Source organism: Stomoxys calcitrans, chromosome 1 (assembly GCF_963082655.1).
Source record: "Stomoxys calcitrans chromosome 1, idStoCalc2.1, whole genome shotgun sequence".
Classification (NCBI taxonomy): domain Eukaryota; kingdom Metazoa; phylum Arthropoda; class Insecta; order Diptera; family Muscidae; genus Stomoxys; species Stomoxys calcitrans.
The window spans coordinates 67523135-67549934 of NC_081552.1; the positions used below are offsets into that span (position 1 = coordinate 67523135).

At 37.9% G+C, this 26800-nt stretch overlaps 2 protein-coding genes across 2 annotated transcripts in view; one reads left to right on the plus strand and one right to left on the minus strand.

Annotated features, from left to right (window-relative positions):
• Window positions 1–26800, plus strand: part of LOC106093055 (tuberin) — a 121279-nt gene that overhangs the window by 19806 nt on the left and 74673 nt on the right. The window lies entirely within an intron of this gene.
• LOC106093056 (peritrophin-48) lies at window positions 5333–7103 on the minus strand. The gene is made up of 2 exons (XM_013260033.2): window positions 6869–7103; window positions 5333–6326 (listed from the first exon to the last, which is right to left on the minus strand). Exons 1-2 carry the CDS (start codon window positions 6962–6964, stop codon window positions 5472–5474), a joined length of 951 nt encoding a protein of 316 aa, XP_013115487.2. The 5' UTR covers window positions 6965–7103; the 3' UTR covers window positions 5333–5471.

A 26800-nucleotide genomic window follows, 5' to 3' on the forward strand; every position in this document is an offset into this window, starting at 1 on the left:
GCAATTCTTATCCGATTTGGCTGAAATTTAGCATGAAATGTTTTGACTTCTAAGAACTGTGCCATGTTGGGCCTATAACCTGATATACTTTACTTTAATTGGCTATGACAGAATATTTCTTCCACTAGCCGAACGTAGAATAGCTTTCCAAGCGCCTCGATCTTCTGCGCTCATTTTAAAATCTCTGACACCAAGTTTCGAGGTGTTTCCCACAACTTGATCTTTCCATCGGGCTTTTGGTCTTCCCGGTTTGCGTGTACCACCGTGTTTGCCTTCAAAAGACTTCTTTGCTGGAGCTTCCTAATCCATTCTGACAACATGACCTAGCCAACGCAGCCGTTTGATGCGTGTAACTATGCTATCGTCGTCATACAGCTCGTGGTTCATACGTCACCTCTATTCTCCGTTAACGCAAACTGGTCCATATATTCTACGAAGAATCTTTCTCTCAAATACTCCAAGCACTGCCTCATCTGCTTTCACAAGTACCCATGCTTCAGAACCATATAACAGCACGGTAGTATCTTTGTAAAGTGTAGTCTTCGGACTTCCTGTAAGGCGGTTATATCTGCCTTGTACTTCTCTAATACATCCGCCAGCGCGTATACTGCACCTTCTCTATAAAGAGTGCGGACATTCCAGGTGCAGATCCCCAAATCATGGTCTTTTTTTCGTTTGCGTGGGTCGTCAACGTTAGGGGGGTTCGTTTTAACTATTCTTTTGTTTTTCATAGTAGTTCTATGTTTTCCGGGGGCGGGTTACTGACCCAGCGCCCAAACCGCATGAGTTTGTGGGATTGCATGTATCCCTCGTTGTGGCGAGCCGCTTGCTACAAAATCCGACGCTCGCCGCCAGCCGCCCCTAACCTGGGAACAGACGCTGATGTTGGCCATTGGTTATTTGAAGGCGCCAATAACTCGCCTTGTCATCTCGAGTATCATTGGTACTCAGTATTTAGTCAAGATCCTGTGCCACCTGACTCCTCACTGAGACTCTCCTCTCGAAAATCGCTGACTGCCCGCGGCCGCATTTGCAGTTACTCCGCATAAAAACGGAGCTTTCCACAATCCGCAACCTGTGGACGCGCCCGGTAGCTTTCAGCTAAGCTTCTCGTGATAACGATGGGCACCACACAAGTCGGAGTTCAAAGTTCCAGCCTGTGTGGTGCTCATAGTCATCCCGTATCGGCCGGGCTATAACCTGATATAGTTTCCATATACACCGATCTTCAGAAGTATTGGATTGCAATTTCGCAACGATTTGATATGAATTCCAACAATCGTGCCAAGTATGGTCCAAATAACTTGATAAAGCTGCCATAAAAACTTGATATAGCTTCCATCTATAATTTGATATAGCTGCAATAAAAATCGATCTTTTGAACCTGAGAATGCGCAATTACCACCCATAAAGTTTGGCTATGACTTCCAACAGCTGTGCGTGCCAAGTGTGATCCAAATCCATCCATAACCTCATATTGCTCCCATATAAACCGATCTTGGGTCTTGTCTTTTTGTCCCTCTAGATTGCCCAATTCTTATCTGATTTGACTGAAATTTTCCATGCAATGTTTTGTTTTGACTTCCGACAGCCGTGCCAAGTATGGTCGAATTTGGTATGTAACTTGATATAGCTGCCGTATAAACCGATCTTCTGATTTGACCACCCAAATTTCACACATACTCTTTGCTATGGCTTCCAATAGCCGTGCCAAATATAGTCCAAATCGATCCATACCCTGATATAACTCCCATATAAACCCATCACCCAATTTCACTTCTTGAGCCTCTTGAGAGCGCAATTGTTATTCGGTTTTGCTGAAATTTGAAACGAAGTATTTTTGTATGACTTCTAATGCTATCGGGCCCGAGCCCCCCAAAATTATTTTGTCTAAAGAACGATATATAAAATAAATATATTTTAAAAACAAAATTTCAGTAAAATTTTCTTTAATGAGAAAGTTTCATATTTATAACATTCTATAAATACAAACATTAGCTCAGGCCAAAGCAGCCTCAAATTTATTTTTCTCAGCGTCAAAATTGTAATAGATTTCTTTTTACCAACAAAATTTTAACGAAATTTTTATACCCACCACCGAAGGATGGGGGTATATTCATTTTGTCATACCGTTTGAAACACATCGAAATATCTATTTCCGACCATATAAAGTATATATATTCTTGATCAGCTTAAAAATCTAAGACGATCTAGACATGCCGGTCCGTCTGTCTGTTGAAATCACGCTACAGTCTTTAAAAATAGAGATATTGAGCTGAAACTTGGTACAGATTCTTTTTTGTCCATAAACAGGTTAAGTTCGAAAATGGGCTATATCGGATTATATCTTGATATAGCCCCATATAGACCGATCCACCGATTTAGGGTCTGAGGCCCATAAAAGCCACATTTATTATCCGATTTTGCTGACATTTGGGACAGTGAGTTGTGTTAGTCCCTTCGACATCCTTCGTCAATTTGGCTCAGATCGGTCCACATGGAGTCAAAAGGATTCTGGAATATCTTGACGTTAATAAATCCCGGCCCGGATGGCATATCATCACTTGTTTCATTCGAGTGTTCTTCGACGCTCGCTCGTCCTTTACCCAATCTTTTTGACCTTGATTACCGTGCGGGTGTTTTTGTGAACGTGCTGTATATCCCCAAGAAAGGTGAGGCCACCAACCCTGCGAATTACCGACCAATGGCGCTATGCTAGGCGCTTTCCAAGGCTATGGAGAGTGTGGCTAACCACCATTTCGTGAGATACTAAGAGTCCAATGGTCTTCTTAGCGACGGAAAGTATGGGTTCCGCCGAAATCGCTTCACGGGTGACCTGATGGCGTTCCTGTCGCAACGTTGGAGTCGCTGTATTCATGGCTCTGAATACCGCCAAGGCATTTGATAGAGTCTTGCACGGTGCATTTCCAAAGCTTGTCGCTTTTGATGTCGGTGATAACTTCGCTTGATATATATCAAGCTTTCTTAGAGATCGAACTATAACAATTGTTGTAGATGGTTTCTCATCTGAGGAATATAAATTGACCGCAAGAGTACCACAAGGCTCTGTCCTTTCCCCTTCTTTTGTTCTTATTTTCATTGACGATCTACTTGGTCGGACTTCGAATCCGATATACTTTCATTTATTTTCATTTGACCGTAGGTCGAGTCTTCGAGAGATTGAAGACAGGAGGCGGATTATGGACATAAAACTCTGCTAGGATTTAGTGGCCATTTCTGAGTGGGGTCGAATGAAGAGTGTGGATTTTAATGCACGCAAGACGCAGTGCTGTTTGTTGTCCCACAAACGATTCACTGATACTTTACAGTCGTCAATATCTTTCGACGGTGTGGATATCGAGCAGTCAAAGGGTCTTGATGTTATTGTTGTTGTTGTAGCAGTGTGTTGGACTTCATCGGGTCAATCCGGTGCATACAACCGACTTGATATTCTGAGCATGAAGATTCAATGTGATGTTCGTTGAATTTAAGTGCTTGGGTTTTCTAAGGCGATGTAAGAAATATTTCACTCCCTCTGATCTTCTTAATATCTACACTGCGTACATCAGGCCGAAGATGGAATCTCGCATATATTGACTGGAGCTTCAAAATCATCCCTGGGGCTGCTTGACCGTGTCCAGAGGCGGACGTTGGTGATGATTGGAGATGGTAGGGTATCCAACTCTATTGTTTCCCTTGAGCATCGTCGAAATGTGGGTTGTGTGGCGCTGGGTGTGTGTTATTCGGAAATCAGTCTTTTGATTCTTTGTTTGTCAGAAATATAAGAATTTCTAGAGATCACACCGGTTTGTAGTCGATTGGCCAGCTGATCGGACTCGCACTGAAATCTTCATTTGAAGCGGGCTTGTGTGTATAACATGAGCTTTAACATAGCCCCACGAAAAATAGTCTAAAGGCGTTAAATCGCACGATCTAGGCGGCCAATTGACCGGCCCCGAACGTGAAATTAAATGTTCACCGAACTCGCCTCTCAATAAGTACAATAAGATAAACTTTCTTAAGAGAAAGTTTATCACGTATTCAATAATCTGCAAGCGTTGTTCGTTTGTAAGACGATTCATGGATAAGTTATAAACCAAACTGAAGATGTTTGAAAGTGAAATAAAACAGGAAACGTGCGTGAAGTGTTTAAACTAGTGTTGCCAAAAAGATAATAGCTAAAATCTCACCCTTTAGAATCGACTCCCGGCAGATGTCTTTTCCACTACCTACGTAATCCAGAAATTTAAAACAAATGCCAATAAACACTAACCCCTTTTTCCCCACTCCGATCCTTAACTATCCACTCGAACGCAATGCACTGAATTTATCCCCTGCGTGATGGTTGATAAAAAAAACCAGTAAGGAAGGGCATAAGTCGGGCGTTGCCGACTGTATAATACCCTACACCTACCCTATAAGTACAATGTGGGAGCGATATCCAATTCTGAACCAATTTTGATAGACCTCGGTATTTGTTCCCTATCAAATTTCGAGCAAATATGTTCAAACTGTAATAACTGACAAATTCCAACATTATTGCAAATAACCCAAAACTGACGAACATATATAAGGGAGCTATATCTAAATCTGAACCGATATCGAGCAAACTTCATAGATATTGTGGTAGTCGTCGCGTAAGGCGTTGTGCACAATTTTGGCAAGATTGATTAATAAATGCGCTTGCTGTGACTATAGAAGTTAAAATCGGGCGATATATATATATGAGAGCTATTTTTATATCTGAACCGATTTCCATGATATTCGCCAGTAATTTCGAGAGTCATAAGAAAATTCCTCCTGCCAAATTTTGAGAGAATCGGTTAAGAAATGACCATTTTATTGCATTATTGCTGCTAATCGGACGAACATATATATCCAAATCTGAACAGATTTTTTCCAATTTCAATAGGCTTCATCGCTAGGCCGAAAACATTTTAAGACAATCGGATGAAAACTGCGACCTGCACGTTGTACACAAATTAACATAGACAGAGAGATCGACGGACAAACAGACAGACGGGCATAGCTAAATCGAATTAGAAAGTGATTCCGAGTTGATCGGTATACTTATCAATGGGTCTCTCTCTCTTCCTTCTGAGTGTTACAAACAAATGCACTAAGTTATTATACCCTGTACCACAGTAGTGGTGTAAAAAGTGTAGTGTTAAGGTTGGTAACAAAACAAGCGGAATTGTCTCAAGATGGGGTCTTGCTAACTACACATCGCCTTCAGAAAATCAGATTAAAACCAAACTAACAAACTTTAAGATTAGATTGCACAAATATTCCACCATAAATTTTGGGACAATATATTAAATATTCACTTATTTTATTTATTTAGTATGTACACTTAAAACTAATTGCTATACAATAAATATTCAAAATGCATATAAAACTATCAGTGATGTAGCCAGACGAGCAGCAGGTACATTGGCGACGAGAAATGAGAAGCTTTAAGAGTTCTTAGACTAATATTTCAAAAATCTTGTAAAGATTTTGTTATGGTATGGCGATTTGTAAGAAGCTTCAGTTTGCCCTCTTATGCATTTCTTCTCGGTGTCCAATATGCAATACTGCTTGGCTTCATCAAAATAGAACTTCTTTGGGCATTGCTGTTCATGTGCCTGGCCATTGGTACACACAAGGAATTTGCTGCAATCATTGATGTGCGCATGAAAAGAGATTTCATTGCTACCCAATGCTTGTGTGCCACATACAGCTTTGACTTTGGGAACTTCCACATTGGCTAACAGCATTAATGGGGCTTGTTTTATCAAAGGAGCTTTTGTGGGTTCCATTAGGCAAATGTTATAAACATCAACGGTGCAAGAGTTTATGGAGGAATTGTAATACTCGCCCCGGGGACACTGTATTAAATCGGCCTTTCCGCCCTGGCAGGAATAGTATGTCTCACAATTATCGCGGTTGGTCATTATGCTATAATCAGGCATTACACAATTGCACTTGTAATCGGCGTCATACTTAATGGGTTTGCATGTCGTCTTTGGGGCATTGAAATAAAAACCTGGATGGCAATTGATCTTCTGGTATTGGCCATTGACACACATTTCAAAAATGAAACAATCATCGTTTACAGCTCTTTTGCTGCCATCCGAACAGGTGGGTGGTATTGTCAATTCATCGTCATCGCAATCATTTCCGCTTACACAGGTCAGGGAATGTTTGTCGAAATGATAGCCATCGGCACAATTGTACACTTCAGCTTGATTATTGAGGCATATATAGAATTTATTACAATCCTGAGAGTTGGCAAATGTTGTACCATTAAAACGGCCCGAGCAGAGGGTGTTGACGTCTTGCATCTGAAAATAATGAGATAATAATAAGTAATCAAATTTTAATATTTTAAGGAAATAATTGGACTAGTTTTTAGTACGAATTTATAGAAATTAAGTATTCTAATTGAAAACAAGTACAAAATCGCGTTTAGTTAACCTGGTAAATCCTTTAAAGGATTTGTTTAAATTTTAATTTAATTAAATAACATTTGGGATTCATTGAAAATGTGTGGTTTAACTCTAAGATTTTTTTCTTTAGTCTAATGAAAATTTGTCTTACAATTTTGTCTGAAGAGATTTTTTTGCCTTTAAGCTTTTTTAGTTTAGAGAAAATTTCTTCAATTTTTTTCTTTTAAGAATATTTTTTTTTGAATTTTGTCTGTAAAGAATTTTTTTTTATTTTATAATGAGTTTTTCATTAGAGAAAATTTTGTCTTAAGAGAAAATTTCTTGAAATGTTGTCTTTCTAGAATTTTTTGTGTTAAGTTTTCATCTTTAGAGAAATTTTTATATAAATGTTTGTCTTTAGATACAATTTTTTATATGTAGTATATGTTTGCACTTACTTTTTGTGCTTCTTCTTCCATCATATGGGGAACCACCAAGCATTGATTTATAGCCATAAGGCTTGCAAAAATGCACATTTGGATTATAGCCTTCATTTTATTATTGGCTTTAAATAAACTTTATTTTTTCTCTTAAAAAAATATTTTTCTTTGTTTATTTTTTTGTTTAACTTCTTTTTTTTAATATGCCACTTTAAAAACTTTAATGGTTTTGCAAAGGCTTCTTTTCTTTTGTTTTTTTCTTTCCTTACTAAAGGTGTTAACTTGTTCACTTTTTGGTTTAAACTGTGCCTGTACTTGCAAACAATCAGCATTTTTAAATGAAAATCCCGCCTCCAATATCGCAAGGCCAATAAAATTTCAATTGAAGTCATTTGGTCAATATTAATTTTATGTGCACAGGAACCAAAAGCTGATAACTTCCGTTAGCACTACATTGGTAATTGTTTTGTTTATGATGTTTGTTGACAAATTCAAAACGCAATAAAGGCCAATAGCCCATGTTTTGCCGAAGTGTTTGTCTGCCTAAATAAAATTCCGATTTGTTTTTTTCAATCACAAAAATTCCTATTAAAACAAATCTAGACAAGTAGAAGTAGACAGTAGAATTAAGTTCGGCCGTGTCGAACTTTGGATACCCACCACCATGGATATATTTGTCATCTTATTTCATTATAATTTCACTACTATATACATAGTTGTAACCAAATATGGGCTGATTTGCATCATAATTGATTCACGCACCGAGAAGCCTTATGAGGCCTTATGCAATCCCATCATATTTGATTCAGGCAACGAAAAGCCTTATGAGGCTTAATGCAATCTCATGGCAGCCGGTTTTACGAATCGGATTGACCCGATTGAGTCTTTTATCGGCAAAGCCTGCCGCCTCAGCGAACGTGTTCGTCTTTTTTTTCGTCATGGGAGAGGCACATGCTAGGATTGAAATGAACTTCGGGCCGTGGATCTGTTCGGTTTGCCGGTGTCGTTGAGGTGTAACCGTTGCATGGAGTGGGTACATTTCCGATCTTGCTCTGACCTTACGGGAGTTTAGTTGGACTGCATACTCGTATGTTGAAAGGGTGTTGTGCGAACATAGGCAGGAGTGGATCACAAGCGTCGTAGTTGTTGTTGTAACAAAATTTGTATGTTGAGGTGTCAAACTCCATATGGGAGCACGCTCGTTCCGCCTCGGGAACGTTATGGCCATTGGTTGTTTAAAGGCACCAATAACTCGATTTGTCATATCAATTATCATAGGCGCTCTGTATTTAAGCAAGAGCCGGTGCCGGCCGGCCTCTCACTGAGACTCACCACTCGATGCCGCTGAATGTCTGCGACTGCAGTTGCAGCTACTCCGTATACGGATCATCCCACTATCCACAACCTGTGGACGCGCCCGGTAGCTCTCAGATGAACTTCTCGTAATGACGATAAACACCACACAAATAGGAAATTAGAGTTCCAACCGGTGTGGTGCCCATAGTCATCCCGTATCGGGCGAACTTCGTAGTCGTCGGACTATGTGGCCTCTCCCGTGTGACAATATACGCTACAGCAGCATCGCAGCCTCAATATTGCGGGCCCTGTGCCGAGAAGTTTATTTTTCTTGAAATGGTCTAAGAGGCAAGATCGGCGAGATAGTAGATTTTATGAGTCGGAAGAGCATATTGACTGCAGCGATTCAGGAAACAAAGCTGACCAACACCTGCAGCCTGCACAGTTGTCACAGATACAATGTGCTACGTAAGGGTCGTATAGGGAGTGATGGTGGGGGATTGGCCTTCGTGACACATCATTCCGAGCAGTATAGACCAATGTCGCACGCGCCCGGCGCTAGCGACTTCTACATAGAAAGTATGGGGATAGCCGAGATAGAGCTACACAACTTTTACATGCCGCCGGTTGGTAGTTGTGACGTAGTTAATGACCAAGTATAAAGGTCCTACATTATCAGGCCATATCGCCTGGTTTTAGTAGACTTAACGCGCAGGCATTCTCCCCTAGGTAACGACCAGCGGGACATAGCTTTGGCAGAGCAGATTGAAGGCTCTACGTATTGCAAGGCGAATTAGGATGCCACCACTAGAATTACGAGAAGATGCCGCAGCTAGCCAGACATTTCCATTGCATCCCCTGATCTCCTGAGTGACGTATCCTGCAAGCCATCATTGCTTTGGGACCAAAATGCAAAAATGCAAATTTTGTCCATGAACATACCATTAAGAAACAGGGGCAAACTTCTCACATATCAATGAGTGCAGTCCGATTCAAGTTTAAGCTCAATGATAAGGGGGCCTCCTTTTTATAGCCGAGTCCGAACGGCGTGCGACACCTCTTTGGAGAGAAGTTTTACCTGGCATAGTACCTCGAATGTTGCCTGCATTAGGAAGGGGATGTTATTCGTTGCATGGTCCCCACTAATCGCAGAGTCAACGAGCTGAATCCGGTGATAAACAGGTAGTCAACGAATATAAGCGGAATTTGTGGCTAGAACACTTGGAGCAATGATACTAAGGTACCGGTTTAGGCAAGCTGTGGTTCACTGTTAAGTCACTCTTGAACCCCGGTAGTCGGGATGACAGTACCTCAGTCACTTTTGGCAAGGTAACTGTGGCTGAAGTTACGAATGTCATCCGTGGCGCCGAATAATCCAAGGCATTGGGCCCGATGGACTTTGGAGTTGAGTACCTTTCAATTGTCCTCAACCTGTCTTTTAACACTTTTATAGTACCCGATGTCTGGAAGATGGGCAGAGTCATGCCGCTACTGAAGCCTGGAAAGGACCCAAGCAAGGGCGAGTCGTACAGACCGATCTCCCTTCTCAGACCAGTAGTCAAAGAGGGACTACACCTTCATAGCCTCGTTGGAGAATTTCTATTCGCCGAGCATTAGCATGAATTTCGAAGACTAAATGGCATAATTACTGCTTTACTTGCCATCACAGAACAATTTTGCTTGGGTCAAACCAGCCCATGTAATATGACGGTCCTCGTGGCACCGGACCTATCGGAGGCATTCGACACATTCAGCTTTGCCAAACTATTTGAGGACATCGCCATTATCGGATCGCGAATTATCTGTGTGGTCGCCAGTCATTTGTGGAATTTAGGTATAAGAAATCGAAACTCCTTAGAGTAAAACAGAGGGTTCCCCAAGACGGGGTGATATCTCCCGCACTGTTTAACCTCTACCTATTATCCATTCCATCCCAGACGTGAAAGAGATCGCATCATATGCGGACGATTGTATGATCGTGCCGATAGGCTAAACGTCTACCTCAACGAACTTGCCGCTGACATCGCTACAAGAGATCTGAAGATGGTTAGGTTAGGTTAGATTAGACAGTGACCTATCATGACTCAGATCTGAAGATATTTGCCACCAAATCTTCAACCACATTGTTCACCACATACACGGATGAGGTGGGTAGGGAGCTGAATGTGATGGTCGATGGAGTCACAATGCCGACCAACATGTGTCCCAAAAATACTTGGTGTTGAATTATATAGCTCTTACAATTTATCCTCACATGCCACTGCAATCTGCGATAAGGTCAGAAATAGAAACAAGGACCTCGAGTCACTTGCCAAATGACAAAGAAACCTTGTTGACCACGTGCAAAGCAATTTGGCGGTCAGTGGTCAGTTATGTAGCGCCAGCTATTGTGACACGCAGTGGAATAATATTCAGATCTGTCAGAATTATGCTCTTTGAACTGCGATGGACTGTCTCCACAGTAATCACGTGGACCACTTTCGTCAGGAGACAAAGATCCGTACCCGTTCGAAAACATTATTGTCTAAGAAATATCTTCTGGGCTGTTATCGCAGGGAGCATTCAAATCATCTTGTGGATAGGTATCCACCGTCCATAAGCCTTAAGATGTATCTATATCATCTACAGCGAGATGTTCAGCGCTACAAGAAACAACCTTTAGACCAAGCGGCATATCAAGCGGGTCTACACAACATTCATGCAGACGCGGTAGCAGATGAGTGAAAGTCTACCGTGTGAATGTGGTCCTTGGAGAACGACCGCCTCCCATTGCACCTCAAGAAATTGACTTTCACCGGCAAACCAGAGCAGATCTGGCAAAATGACGATCAGTCCGTGTGTCCCGATTGTGACCTGGGAGCATGCGTCACCTGCTTAATGGCCCAGCCAGACTCCCTCGACTCAGACCCAGATCCCTCTGTACCAATCACAGCTTAATCGCAGAGTTCCTGGATCTGGATATTCAACTGAACCAAGCAGACAATAGATGAACACAACATACTGCTATAAAAACAACAACACACTGCTACAAAAACAACAATATAAGCCTTGTACAAGTCACAGTAACAGCAAAATTGTGCAATAAATTCCCTTTTTATGGATTAAGACCCTAAATCGGCAGATCGGTTTATATAGCATCTTTGTTCAAATACGATCTAATCTGAACCGTAATTGGCAAGCATGTCAAGGGATCTAATACATCGCACGTTTTCAAATTTCAGCCAAATCGTGTGCTAAATGTGCCTTTGATGGGTTTAAATCTCTAAATTAGAAGATAAGTCTATATGACAGCTATATTTAAATATGGCCAGTTCTGGAACTTTCCATCCGATCTAGACCATAATTGGTACAGATGTCGGGAGATTTAATACACTGTTTAATTTTTCGGCGAAATCACATAAAAAAGCGCCTTTTATTGACTTAAGACCCTTAAACAGCAGATGCAACTCTCTGCTTCAAAAATCAACGAAATCTGATAATAAATGCGCCATTTATGGGATTAAGAACCTTAATCAGCATATTGGTCTATATGGCAGCTATACCCAAATAAAGTACGATTTTGCTCATTTAAGAATTTCAGCTGTAGTACGATTTTTAGGCTGTATGATTATAGCAGACGGACGGACACATGGACATCAATAAATCGTCTTAGAATTGTAAAGCAATCTAGAATATAAATACTTTGTAGGGTCGGAAATTAATATTTCGATGAGTTGCAAACGGTATGACTAAATGAATATGCCCCCTTATTGTTTAGTGGTGGGTATACAAATTGGAAATGTCTTATAAATTGTTTTATCATTCATAGATTTTATTTATCAAGGCAAGTAGACATATTGTTCTACAGTTGCTAGTAGATATAATTATTGGTAATATGCTTTTTTCAAACGGCGTTGTTTGGCGGCTTAACATCCTCTTATCGATGAACTTATTTTCTTGTTCTTACTTTCAACAATCTACCAAAAAAAAATTCCTATCAATGGACGATAGAGCGAGAAATATGGCATGAGTTATTTATTGCTGCTCCATAATGATATCCATAAACAAGCCTGGGAACACTTAGTCATAGGGGGAAAATAAAAATTTTAATATTGACTTTGTTTAATTTTTTTTTTTTAATATTTGAATGTGGAATTTGTACTAATTTTTGATTCATTTTGTTTTGTGGCTGTAGTCCAACGAAAGGGGGGAAATACTTTCAGGTTTGTTTTCTGGTCGAAATATTTGGGGTTTATCATTTAAAATATATTTTTTTTAAACAATTAAAAAATTTGCTTAGATAGTAACAGCAATGTCAACATTTCTAGGAATGTCCGCATTTGGTTATAGCCGTCTCGAAAATCGAAAATGCATTTTTTTGTGTCAAGATTAAATGTTATCAATCGCAGTTATTTAAAATGGATTCATTGGAAAAATAATATCGCTGGTGTTGTTTCTAATGCGTTTCTTTTTATTTAGTCTGTCGAGTATGATCAAATTAGAAAACTTATGGAAGTGCTTCAAATTTCTTCGAAATCGTGTATAAAGTAAGCCTTTAATAGGCTTATTAGCTTCATCCATATTTGATCTGATTTGGACCATGCTCACCAAGGATGCACAGAATAAACAAAAAAACATTGTTCAATTGAGAAATGTGTACATTAAATTAAAAATCGGACCTATAAACGATTTTGTAAAATTGATTAGCTATTTAGTAATTTGGATTTATGATAAGCTCAAAAATCCAATTAAAGTTTGCGGTTAAAGCTGTTATTTACTCAATAAACCAATTTATTTTAAAGTTGTCCCTTCTGTCAAATAATATTTTTACCAATTTAATAAAAGGAAATAATTGATATCTTTTGCATTAACTTTTTATTTCATTGAATTGCGGGTAGAACTTGTTATATATTGCTTTAAAATATTTATTTTTAAGATTAAATTTTCTAAAAGAAAGAAGAAAACAATTGCGTTTCCTTTATGAACCACTCTTCATCGTCTGTAAAAAGTATAATGAACAAAATAATACATATTTTTAAGTGAATTGTAATAAATACCAATCTTAGCATTTTGCGTTTAACGCACAGTTGGACGGGAAAAAAACTATGTGGAAATAAGTCTGCCATTTTGGAACGGATATCTTCGGAAATATTTTCATGAAATTTTACACGGTTCTAGCTGAGGTGTTCAAAGTTGGTCACCTCGGCCCTACAAAATTTTGTTCGGATGCATTTATGGTCCGATTTTTAAAATTTTGTGCAGGATATTTTTTATAGTGTCCAAGAAATTTGATTAAAAATTTTTTTTGTTCACATTTTCGCAGAGGCTGTTCTCTTATTTTGTTGCTTGTGAAAGCATTTCTGAACCGATTTCAACTGATTTAGAAAGCTTATAAAATTTTTTAATTTTAATTTTTTTGTGATATATCCTAAGGTCCGATTCATCATTCAAAAGTTATGCGAGTTACAAATCAAAAAAATGTGAAAAAAGTAAAAAGAAATATGATCAAAATTTGTACTCATTTTTTTAAAAAGATATTCATCTACAAATTTGTGAAAAATTAGAACGATATCTTCAGTAGTTTTGGTTTTATGATATTTTCAATTTGAAATTTTTGGCCTCATTAGGGGTTTTACTCAAATAATAGGACTAAAATTAAACTTTATGTTTAAATTTTTTGAATTTTTTTGTAGCACATGTCATGACCTTTCCAGAAACGTGTAACTTGTATACATACATATGTTACTATATGGGCCAAAATCGATGCACAATGTGCACACCTCGGTCATTTTGGCATTCATTCATGGCAGAACAGTTGTCTCAAAATTATAACTGTGTACCAAAGGATGCAGTTTGTTCATTACTTATATGTTTGCATTACAAAATACACCAAAAATACACTTCTGTTAAAAATATAACTAGGTTAGGTTAGGTTGACAAGAGGGTGCAGATATTAATCCGCCCCATGCCACTATGGACATATACCTAAGCCAGTAATCGGCTTGTTGTGCGCTCTAAAAACTATAAAGTAACCTCTAAAAAGAAAATTTTAAGTTAGGAATCCCGTCCGTTTCGCTGTTCCACAATGTTGCATGAGCATTCGTCGCCTACTCCCTTAACTCGGACTGCGTCGACCCGAAAGGCTTCGGGTTAACCAAGACTGTTCGTGACCTTACCGTCCTGGTTGTTATTGCCCTCCTCGCGTTAGCACCACACAACTTTGCGCATTCCGTGATCGCCTGGATCTCCGCTTGTAGGACCGTATTATGGTCAGGCAGTCTAAAACAGATCTCAGTCCCTGTGTTCTCAATGTAAACCCCCAGGCCCACTCTGTCCTCTTGTTTTGATCCATCCGTGTAACATGATCTTCCAGATGGCAATTCTAGGGTTCCGTCAATCCAAGACTGTGCCTCTGGCAGCAGTGTCTCGCACTCGACTTCAAGGTTCATCTCAGGTATCCGATCGGAAACATCTTCCCTTCCTTCCAGGTTTCCTATTTTCACCTCGATTATACCGCGATGGTATGAGCTGCTCCCATCTTCAATCCATTCTCCTATCGCCTTAAGTCTTATAGCCGCAGTGGCTGCCTTACACTTAATCTGTATGTCAATGGGTCAGATATCTAGAATAGTCTCCAGTGCCCTAGTGGGCGTGGTCCTCATCGCTCCGCCTGCGCCAAGACAACATGTTCTCTGAACCTGTTGTATGGTCCTTATGTTGCACTTTTCTCCATAGCAGTCCACCAAACTACTGAGGTGTAAGTAAGTATTGGTCTAATCACGCTCCTGAAGAGCCAGTGGACTATCCTAGGATTAAGACCCCATTTCGTGATTCCTTTTGTGATGTCTGGCCAAGAGCTGTGTAAGACGCCTACCATACGAAGACTGTCCTAAAATAAAAGAAAGAGAACAACAAAAATCAAATCACTAATCAGATTTAAACGGGAATCAAGGTAAAAAGTATTACCAGTTTGTGTGTGTCCGTGTGTTCTCAACTGTGTCCAACAAGTTGTCTGGCAACCGTCCAGAAGGCTAGTGAAAAGAAAAAACCATAGATTAAGTAATTAGATAACAGGAAATTTTATGAAAGAAAGCTTATAAATGAATAATATAGGTTAGGCATTTAGATATAGGAAGTAACGTAGAATAAAGAAAAAACTATATTGTGAGGAGAATAATACCTGTTCCAATCAGAAAAAATGGCTTAAGGGAACCAATGAGCCCCCAAACTTTGTTCTAAATTGTGTTTTGGTCTGCTATAAATAAATGGCAGAGATCTGTTAAGAGAGCTCTTTTAGTAGATAGGAAAAGTAGCATATTCGCGCCAATTAAAGCGTACGGTATTGTTCTTTGGGTTTTGTTTGCCGTTTTAAAAGTGTAATATTACTATAAGAAACAACATAAACTTAAAATTTTTCTATCCCCTTAAAAAAACTCAATAAATTTTATTATGTCTTAAGTGTTTAACAGAAAAGAATATGTGTTGGTAATTGTTATACTTGCGGGGGTGAAGCGATGAAGTAAGTGCGTGTGCTAATGTGTGTGGTGATTGGGGTCCAAGAAGAAAATGGGTAAGAGGACGCCTTGGACCATGGTTGGGAGGGCAAGTGTAGGATCGTAATAACAAGATCCCTGTGTAAAATGTTTTTCCTCTCGTGTTTAGTCGCTAGTTAGTAAGTGAAATAGTGTCCCCTCAGATTTTCAATGTTTGTGTGCAGGGTTTGATTTGGCGGGTTGAGGCCCCTAGCCCTGAGTGTCTCCCTACAGCTAACCGGTAACCATTTCAAACGACGACCAAGCGCACACATGGGTCTGTGGTCCTTTGGTGTCGCATAATTTGCCTTACCGGGCTTGGGTATGAACACCATTCTTGCCTCCTGCCAGGCTTTTGGAGTATATGCAAGTCCTAAGCACACTGTGAACATTTTTGGCCAGACGAGGCGCCAGATGGTCTGCCTTTTTCTGTAGTAACGCCGGAAATATTCCATCACGTCCGGGTTTAAAGCTCCTCAAGGATTCCTTCGCCATAAGTTCCGTTATTATAAACCTTCTATCAACGTCAATATTCCAAGATTCCGGTGTCTCTGTGAGTCCCTACGTATCCTGTGGAAAATGGGTTTTCATCAAAAGCCTCAACATGTCCCCCGTTGTCTCTGCTCTCACTCCCATGTCGTCTACTAAAGTTTCAGTTTGGACATGGGTTTTTGAGAGAAACTTTTTTATCTTGGCGGCTTCATTAATGCTATCGACCTGTCCGCAGAAAAGCTTCCAGGAGGCACGTTTTGCCGCTCTGGTAATCTTCCGCTTTTTTACGACGTGCTCTGTTCAAAAGTCTGCGGACCTCTTTCCCAATATTGCGAATCTCCCCGGTCATCCAGGGTTTTTCTTGGGCTGATTTCCTTTCCCGAAGAGGACAACTATCTTCGAAGGACCCCACCAGTGCAGTCGTAATCCTGTTGACATTTTCGTCAATGTCTTCTATGCTTGGACAATCTAAATTATCTTGCCCAAGTCTTCTTCTGAGTAGCCCTTCGAGTTTTGTCCAGTTGGTTTTTAACTTATTCCGGAAGCTTATCGGATTCGCCGCTGGCCGTGCTATTCTAAACCTAATGTAGCGATGGTCAGAGAAAGAGTGTTCAATAGAGACCCTCCAATCCTGAACCTCGTCGATTAGATTTTCCGTATATATCATCACATCTAATACCTCCTCCCTAATCCTATTAACAAAGGTAGCGGTTTTACCAATATTAAGTGTTATTAGGTCGTTAGTATTCACGAACTCTGCGAGGGCTTAGCCCCGCTTATTAGTGTTGGTACTACCCCACGAAATGTGGTGAGAGTTCGCATCGCACCCTATTAGTACCTCGTTTCCTGTCTGTTTTGCTTTTCTCACCAGCCGCTGCAGCTCCGACTAAATAAAAAATTTGAAGTCGGTTCAGAAATGCTTTCACAAGCAACAAAATAAGAGAACAGCCTCTGCGAAAATTTAAAAAAAAATTTTTAGTAAAATTTCTTGGACACTATTAAAGATATCCCGCACATTTAGGCATGTCTTTTATAGGGCTTTTTAAGCACATTCCAGCAAAAAAATTGAAAATTGAACCATAAATGTGCTTTTGACGGCCCGAACCAAAATTTTGTGGGGCTGAGGTGACAAACCTTGAAGGCCTACCAATGGGCCCTGGGACTTCTAGAGCCCTGAAAATTTGCAGTGGATAACACCTCAGCTATAACCATGTAAAATTTCATGAAGATATCCCTATCCGTTCCAAAATGGCAGCCTTATTCCACTTATTTTTTTTCCATCCCACTGTGCAACGCCACTATATCCAGATCCACATGAAAGAATACTGCATTTGTAATCTTCCGTCATCAGTGTCGTTTTCCAAGCCAATATAGTCTCTATAGGGATAATAACATAATATTGGGTTGCCCAAAAAGTAATTGCGCATTTTTTAAAAGAAAGTAAATGCATTTTTAATAAAACTTAGAATGAACTTTAATCAAATATACTTTTTTGACACTTTTTTTCTTAAGCAAGCTAAAAGTAACAGCTGATAACTGACAGAAGAGAGAATGCAATTACAGAGTCACAAGCTGTGAAAAAATTTGTCAACGCCGACTGTATGAAAAATTCGCAATTACTTTTTGGGCAACCCAATATAATATTTATAAATAACACGTCTCCCTTTTTCCATGTCCTCCAATTTGTTTCGTTTGGAATGTACTTATTAAATTTGTTCACATTGTAATTTTTTCTGCTCTACACTATTTCAGCATAACACTTTTTAAAGTAAATTGTTTTTACTTAACAATTATTATTTAATAAATTATTTTATTTCATTGAAAGATAAGTAAAAACCACACTTTCTATTTTTCTCGATATTTTTGTGTAGCCACGAGACTATGTGTCTGTATACGATAGAAAGTAGGCATATATTTGGCTCATTCACACTTCTTCGCATTACATTTGGATGGAAGAGTACACAACAGAACGCAAAAATAGATACTCTCAATTTGTACTATTAAATAACAACAAAAAAAATCGTATTTCAATGTCAAAAATAATTAAAACAATCGACATCTTAGGGTTATATTCTTTCTGTGTGCCGTCTTTGTAGAAAATACTTTGAAAAGATAGAAAAACATCCACATTATGTTGAGAACCCCCACTAATGAATTGAAAGCCATGCTTTGCGCATTTACTCTTGGAATGTCCGAACAAATATACCGCCTGGCGGATGTACTAGAAAAGTACAAGGTTGATATTAACGGCACTAACGCCTTACGAAAAGAGCGATTTTTTCTGCGCGGGTTGAAGTGTAACTATATACGGGCAAATCTAATTAGTCGAATTACATTTTCATTTCATTTTATAATGTAATAAAAAAAGCCAACAAGGCCATTACTAAATATTACAAACATTATACAAAATATAGTACCGGCAAATAAATAACAATTACTTAAATTTACTATGCATAAACTACTCAAAGTTATACAATTAAAAACGCAATTGTAAACAAACAAGTAAAGAAACATTAAGTTCGACGGGCCCGCTCCGCTGCGCCTTCTTTTACTTTATATGGATCAAAAGTTGCCTTGGAATATTTATTTTCGAATATCTTTTAGTGAAATACTATGCTAACTTGACTAACAGTTTAACAATATAAGTGCCTTTATCTGAATCCCATATGATCTTTATTCGTCTACGAATTTAAGTTTGGATGTAAGGTGTACTCCATTCTTAAAATACTTAATTTCAGCCCGATATTCTCATGATTTCTGATTTAGTTGTGTTTTCGGGGGAGAGGTGGTCCCCCAGATACTTGGCCCTGAAAAAATATCAGCATCGTGCTCTTCTCTCAAATACCATTTATTTAAACCCCATATTGCCATTGGCTTAAGAGGAGTTTACAGGATGAGGCGTCCCCCAAACACATGGCCCCAAAATAGGTAATCAAATTCGTTTTCTTATCTCAAATACCTTTCATTTGAGCCACATATTGGCATGGTCGAAAAATTTTTTTTCCTTTGGGGGTGTTTGGGGAAAGGGTTGATGCCCTAAACACATGGTCCTACATTTGGATATCAAATTCGTATTCTACTCCCAAATACCTTTATTTGAGCCCCATATTGCGATGGTCACTAAAAAATTGCTGTTTGTGGGGTATTTTGGGAAAGGGGTAGACCCCAGAAAATTGTCCCGAAAATGGGTATCAATTCTTGCTCTACCCCCCAATACCTTTCATTTAAGCTCCACATTGACATGGTCGGTAAATATGCCCGATTAAGGGGTGTTTTGGGGATTTTGCTGGTCCCCCAAACACTAAGCTCGGAAAATATATCAGCAACGTGCTCTATTCTCATATATCCTTTATTTGAACTCCATATTACCATTGCCCTCAAAATTGGATATTAAATTAGTTTTCTAATCTCATTTAAACTCCTTTTTGCAAAAATCAGCAAATATGTCCGGTTTGGGGTATTGGCCCTAAAAACTATGAATATTTAGATCCACTCTCTTTAGGACCCAAATTGTCTTGGTGAGCGAATACGTCCTTATTGGGGGTTGTTACGGTGGTGTGACGTCCGCTAGACAGTTGGCTCCTAATGTTGATATCAGATACGTGGTCTACTCCCACATACCTTTAATTTGAGCCCCATAATTCCATAGTCGGCAAAAATGACCGGCTTGGGGGGTGTTTTGCGGGATGGGCAGCCCCTCAGTGAATTGGCCTTGAAAATATATATCGGATTCGTGTTCCACTTTAAAAACCCTATTTTTTGAGCCTCATATTGCAATAGTCAGAAAATACTTACTATTTGGGTGGTGTTGTGGGGGTGGGACACTTTTCCTGAATATTGATATCAAAGTCGTGCTTTACTCCCAAAGACCTTTCATTTGAGCCCCATATTGCTATGGTTGTAAATTTGTCCCCTTTGGGGGATGTTTTTGGAGAGAGGCGGCCCCCCAAACACTTGGTCCCATATTTGGATATCAGATTTGTATTCTACATTCAAATACCTTTTATTTAAGCCCCGTATTCCCATGGTCAGTAAATAAGTCCAGTTTGGGGGGTGTTTTGGGGAAGGGGTGGACCCCCAGAAACATGGTCCCACATTTGGATATAAGATTCGTATTCTACTCGCAAATACCTTTCATTTGAGTCCCACATTGCCATGGTCGGTAAATATGTCCGATTTAGGGGTGTTTTGGGGCTTAGGGTGGTCCCCCTAGCTCTTTGTCTGACAATTGGATATCATATACGTTTTCTTATCCTAATACCTTTCATTTGAGTCCCATATTGTCGTGATTGGCCTACATATATGTTTGGTAGGTTTTAGGGTGGGGCAGCCCCCCTAGGTACCCCATCCGAAATTTGGATACCAAATTTTAATTTTTAGGGTACTATATGAGAGCACACAAAATTTCGCTTAAATCGCACCACCCATCTCCGAGATCTGGCGTTTCTGAAAATTAGGGTAAGGGAGAGGGTCCGCGCCCCCTTCAGATATCAAAAAAATGTAGTACCCTATTTTCACCACGGGGTCATTATGCACCATCTGTGAAAATTTCAAGAAAATCGGTTCAGCCGTTTCTGAGTCTATAAGGAACACACAAACATACAAACAAACAAACACAAATTGATTTTTATACCCTCCACCATAGGATATGGGGTATACTAATTTCGTCATTCTGTTTGTAACTACTTGAAATATTCGTCTGAGACCCCATAAAGTATATATATTCTTGATCGTCGACATTTTATGTCGATCTAGCCATGTCCGTCCGTCCGTCTGTCTGTCGAAAGCACGCTCACTTCCGAAGGAGTAAAGGTAGCCGCTAGAAATTTTGCACAAATGCTTTTTATTAGTGTAGGTCGGTTGGTATTTTTAAATGGGCCATATCGGTCCATGTTTTGATATAGCTGCCATATAAACCGATCTTGGGTCTTGACTTCTTGAGCCTCTACAGTGCGCAATTCTTATCCGATTGGCATGAAATTTTGCACGACGTGTTTTGTTATGATATGCAACAACTGTGCCAAGTATGGTTTAAATCGGTTCATAACCTGATATAGCTGCCATATAAACCGATCTTGGGTCTTGACTTCATGAGTCTTTAGAGGGCGCAATTCTTATCCGATTTGAATGAATTTTTGCACGACGTGTTTTGTTATGATATCCAACAAATGCGCTGAGTATGGTTCAAATCGGTTCATAACCTGATATAGCTGCCATATAAACCGATCTTGGGTCTTGGTTTCTTGAGCCTCTAGAGTGCGCAATTCTTATCCGATTGGAATGAAATTTTGCACGACATGTTTTGTTATGATATGCAACAAGTGTGCCAAGTATGGTTCAAATCGGTTCATAACCTGATATAGGTGTCATATAAACCGATCTTGGGTCTTGACTTCATGAGTCTTTAGAGTGCGCAATTCTTATCCGATTTGAATGAATTTTTGCACGACGTGTTTTGTCATGATATCTAACAACTGCGCCAATTATGGTTCAAATCGGTTCATAACCTGATATAGCTGTCAATTATAAACAGACTTGACTTCTTGAGCTTCTAAAGGGCGCAATTCCTATCCGATTTGGCTGAAATTTTGCATGACGTTTTTTATTTTTTCTGTCAACAACTGTGTCAAATAAGGTTTAAATCGGTCCATAACCTGATATAGCTGCCATATAAACCGATCTGGGATCTTGACTTCTTGAGCCTCTAGAGGTCGCAATTATTATCCGATTTGCCTGAAATTTTGTACGACGGATCCTCTCTTGACTATCAACATACGTGTTTATTATGGTTAAATCGGTCTATAGCCCGATACAGCTCCCATATAAATCGATCTCTCTATTTTACTTCTTGAGCCCCCAAAGGGCGCAATTCTTATTCGAATTGGCTGACATTTTACACAGGTCTCCAACATATAATTGAATTGTGGTCCAAACCGGACCCTATCTTGATATCGCTCTCATAGCATAGGAAATCTTTTCTTATATCCTATTTTGCCTAGGAAGAGATGCCGGGGAAAGAACTCGACAAATGGGATCCATGGTGGAGGGTATATAAGATTCGGCCCGGTCGAACTTAGCACACTTTTACTTGTTATATATAAGATTACCTTTCGCCATAATACGGTGAAAAATAAATTATGAACCCATAGCAGCTATATCTAAATATGGTCCGATCTGCACCATATGAGCCAAATATATGTCTAGTTTTCTATCATATATAGACAAACAGTGGACAGTAGACAAAAAAAAAAAAAGAAAGATATAAAATAATCTATATATATATATATATATATATATATATATATATATATATATATATATATATATATATATATATATATATATATATATATATATATATATATAAATATATATATATATATATGTATATATATATATATATATATATATATACATATATATATATATATATATATATATATATATATATACTTTTTGATGTTTCAATTTAAGGTGATTTCGTAAAATTTGTGTACGAATTTTTTCATATGACCTTGAAACTTTAAACCCATTTGTTTTAGGCGTTGAACTAATTTTACAAATTTTGCTACAGTAGAATTTAAACATTTTCATTACGTAATACTAATACTAAACTTCTGACGACATTAACATTTTTATGTTTTTTTCAGAAAAGCCTTCACATATTAACTATTTTGGTTTTTCTAGTTCAGGGGATCCTCGACTATTTAGACATATATTCAAAAGACTTTTTCCCGTTTTTGCCCCATTTGGATTTTTGGTGCTTTTTATACTAATTTCGTCATTCTGTTTGTAACACTTCGAAATATGCGTCTAAGACCCCATAAAGTATATATATTCTTGATCGTCATATAAACCGATTTTGGGTCTTGACTTATTGAGCCTCTAGAGGGCGCAATTCTCGTGAAATTTCACACGCGATGTTTTGGTATCACTTCCAACAACTGTGCTTAGTATGGCGCAAATCGGTTAATAAGCTGGTAAAGCTGCCATATAAACCGATCTCCCGATTTTATTTCTTTCTTTATTTCTTATATATGTATTATATATATATTATATTATATATATATAATACATATATGATTATATATATATATATATATATATTATATATATATAATACATATAATACATATATATATATATATATATATATATATATATATATATATATATATATATATATATATATATATATATATATATATATATATATATATATATATATATATAATACATATAATATACATATATATATATATAATACATATAATACATATATGTGAAATTTCACGAGAATTGCGCCCTCTAGAGGCTCAATAAGTCAAGACCCAAAATCGGTTTATATGACGATCAAGAATATATATACTTTATGGGGTCTTAGACGCATATTTCGAAGTGTTACAAACAGAATGACGAAATTAGTATAAAAAGCACCAAAAATCCAAATGGGGCAAAAACGGGAAAAAGTCTTTTGAATATATGTCTAAATAGTCGAGGATCCCCTGAACTAGAAAAACCAAAATAGTTAATATGTGAAGGCTTTTCTGAAAAAAACATAAAAATGTTAATGTCGTCAGAAGTTTAGTATTAGTATTACGTAATGAAAATGTTTAAATACTACTGTAGCAAAATTTGTAAAATTAGTTCAACGCCTAAAACAAATGGGTTTAAAGTTTCAAGGTCATATGAAAAAATTCGTACACAAATTATACGAAATCACCTTAAATTGAAACATCAAAAAGTGCATGTTTATGAACCTGCAACAACCAGGTTAAATGGCTTAAGACCATATTTTTCCGGAATATGAAAAAATGTTATGCCCTTTCGAATGGTGCATAATATTTTATTATAGTTTGAAAATTAAATTTTATATTAAACGGCAGTTTTTAGGTCGAATTCCCCACAGTGCGGCGTGCCGCATAGCGACACCACTTTGTAGAGAAGTTTTAACATGGCAGGATGCCTCACGAATATATATATATATATATATATATATATATATATATATATATATATATATATATATATATATATATATATATATATATATATATATATATATATATATATAATACATATATAAGAAATAAAGAAAGAAATAAAATCGGGAGATCGGTTTATATGGCAGCTTTACCAGCTTATTAACCGACTTGCGCCATACTAAGCACAGTTGTTGGAAGTGATACCAAAACATCGCGTGTGAAATTTCACGAGAATTGCGCCCTCTAGAGGCTCAATAAGTCAAGACCCAAAATCGGTTTATATGACGATCAAGAATATATATACTTTATGGGGTCTTAGACGCATATTTCGAAGTGTTACAAACAGAATGACGAAATTAGTATAAAAAGCACCAAAAATCCAAATGGGGCAAAAACGGGAAAAAGTCTTTTGAATATATGTCTAAATAGTCGAGGATCCCCTGAACTGGAAAAACCAAAATAGTTAATATGTGAAGGCTTTTCTGAAAAAAACATAAAAATGTTAATGTCGTCAGAAGTTTAGTATTAGTATTACGTAATGAAAATGTTTAAATTCTACTGTAGCAAAATTTGTAAAATTAGTTCAACGCCTAAAACAAATGGGTTTAAAGTTTCAAGGTCATATGAAAAAATTCGTACACAAATTATACGAAATCACCTTAAATTGAAACATCAAAAAGTGCATGTTTATGAACCTGCAACAACCAGGTTAAATGGCTTAAGACCATATTTTTCCGGAATATGAAAAAATGTTATGCCCTTTCGAATGGTGCATAATATTTTATTATAGTTTGAAAATTAAATTTTATATTAAACGGCAGTTTTTAGGTCGAATTCCCCACAGTGCGGCGTGCCGCATAGCGACACCACTTTGTAGAGAAGTTTTAACATGGCAGGATGCCTCACGAACGTATACAGCATTTGTAAGAGGATAACGACGTCAAAGGCGAATGTGCTAACATCTGCGCCACGGTGGCTTCTTATATGAAATCGGTAAAAATGTTATTTGAGTGAAGAAACAACTTTCACATAAATTGGTTTATTGCGTTAATAACCGCTTTAATTGGATTTGTGAGCTTGTTAAAAATCCAAATCAAATTGTTAATCAATAACACAAATTCCTTTATAGGTTAATCAATAATAGAAATTCCTTTATAGGTCCGATTTCAGCTAATTTTTTTATTGAATGTACAAATTTCTTAATTGAACCACGTTTCTCATTTTTTCTGCGTTCTATCAAAAGTTATGCCAAGGCATTTTAAGTTGCCAACAAACTCAACTCATTGACTATCAATATGTATGTTTAATACACGATCAAAATAAGTATTGGGTTTAAAAGGCAAAGCCGTGTCCTTAGCTGTATTCACACATAGCCCATTTTCGTTAAGCCAAACTCGTATTTGTCCAAGCATTATATTTATATTAGACTCAAGACTATAGATCGAACCACCGTTTAACAACGTGTGAACATCATTAAGAAAAAGAACCATCACATATATTAATGTTGGAGCATGAAACAATATCTTTAATATAAAGAATAAATAAAGGCTGATTTTTTAAGAGCTATAGGAAAGTTTTTTCAACAAAAAAACACATAAAATTCAGAAAAATGCGATAAATCTTTATTTGAATCGACAGTATGGTCCATATAATAAAATGTTTGAAGATTATTTCATGTAAATATTGATCGTGACTGCGGCTTAAATGGTCCATCCGCTTAGCCCAATTTTAGCATACTCTTTCCTATATTTTGGCCGGTATCTCACGAATCAATGCTTCGATGTCAGACTTGTCTGTATAGATATGAGCTTTAACATAGCCCCACAAAAAATAGTCTAAAGGTGTTAAATCGCACGATCTAGGCGGCCGAACGTGAAATAAAATGTTCACCGAACTCGCCTCTCAATAAGTCCATTGTTACGCGTGCTGTGTGGCATGTGACACCGTCTTGTTGAATCCACATGTCATGCAAGACAAGCTCTTGCCATTTGGGCAAAAAAAGTTTGATATCATCTCATGGTAGCGCTCATCGTTTACGGTTACGTTACGATACGCATCATCTTTGAAGAAGTACGGTCCAACGATCCCACCAGCCCATAAATCGCACCACACTGACTTTTTCTGGATGCATTGGTAGCTCTTGCAATGCTTCTGGCTGATCTTCACTCAAAAATCGATAATTCTGCTTATTTACGTACCCATTGAGCCAAAAATGAGCTTCGTCCATAAAATGGAAGAAGCGCGCTATGAAAGTTTTCACATTTTGATAATGAAATGCAATAATTTGCAAGTGTTGTTCGTTTGTAAGACTATTCATGGTAAAATTATTGACCAAAATTAAGATGTTTGACAGTGAAACAAAACACGAAACGTGCGTGAGCTGTTTAAACCAGTATTGTCAAAAAGAAAATAGCTAAAAATTCACCTTTTAGAAGATGGGTCCACAGCCTTGGAGGACTCCACTACTAACACTTCTAATATTAGAAAGATCACAATGCGAACGTCCAGTCAGATACGAAAAAATTAGTCTGCAAGCAGAGGAAGACAATGAAAATTTGGTGCTTAACTTGTCTACTAGTTTGAGGTGGCCTTCTCTATCAAATGCTTTAGTTAAATCTAATCAACAAGTGAACAATTATAATGGTTGTTAAGAGCGGCTCTAATTG

What these genes read in the sequence shown, in the direction of transcription:
- LOC106093056 (XM_013260033.2), bottom strand. Translation starts at nt 6,964, where the DNA reads ATGAAGGCTATAATCCAAATGTGCATTTTTGCAAGCCTTATGGCTATA. An exon ending in TGGAAGAAGAAGCACAAAAA is followed by an intron (nt 6,327 to 6,868) that starts GTAAGTGCAAAC and finishes CATTATTTTCAG; the next exon opens with ATGCAAGACGTCAACACCCT.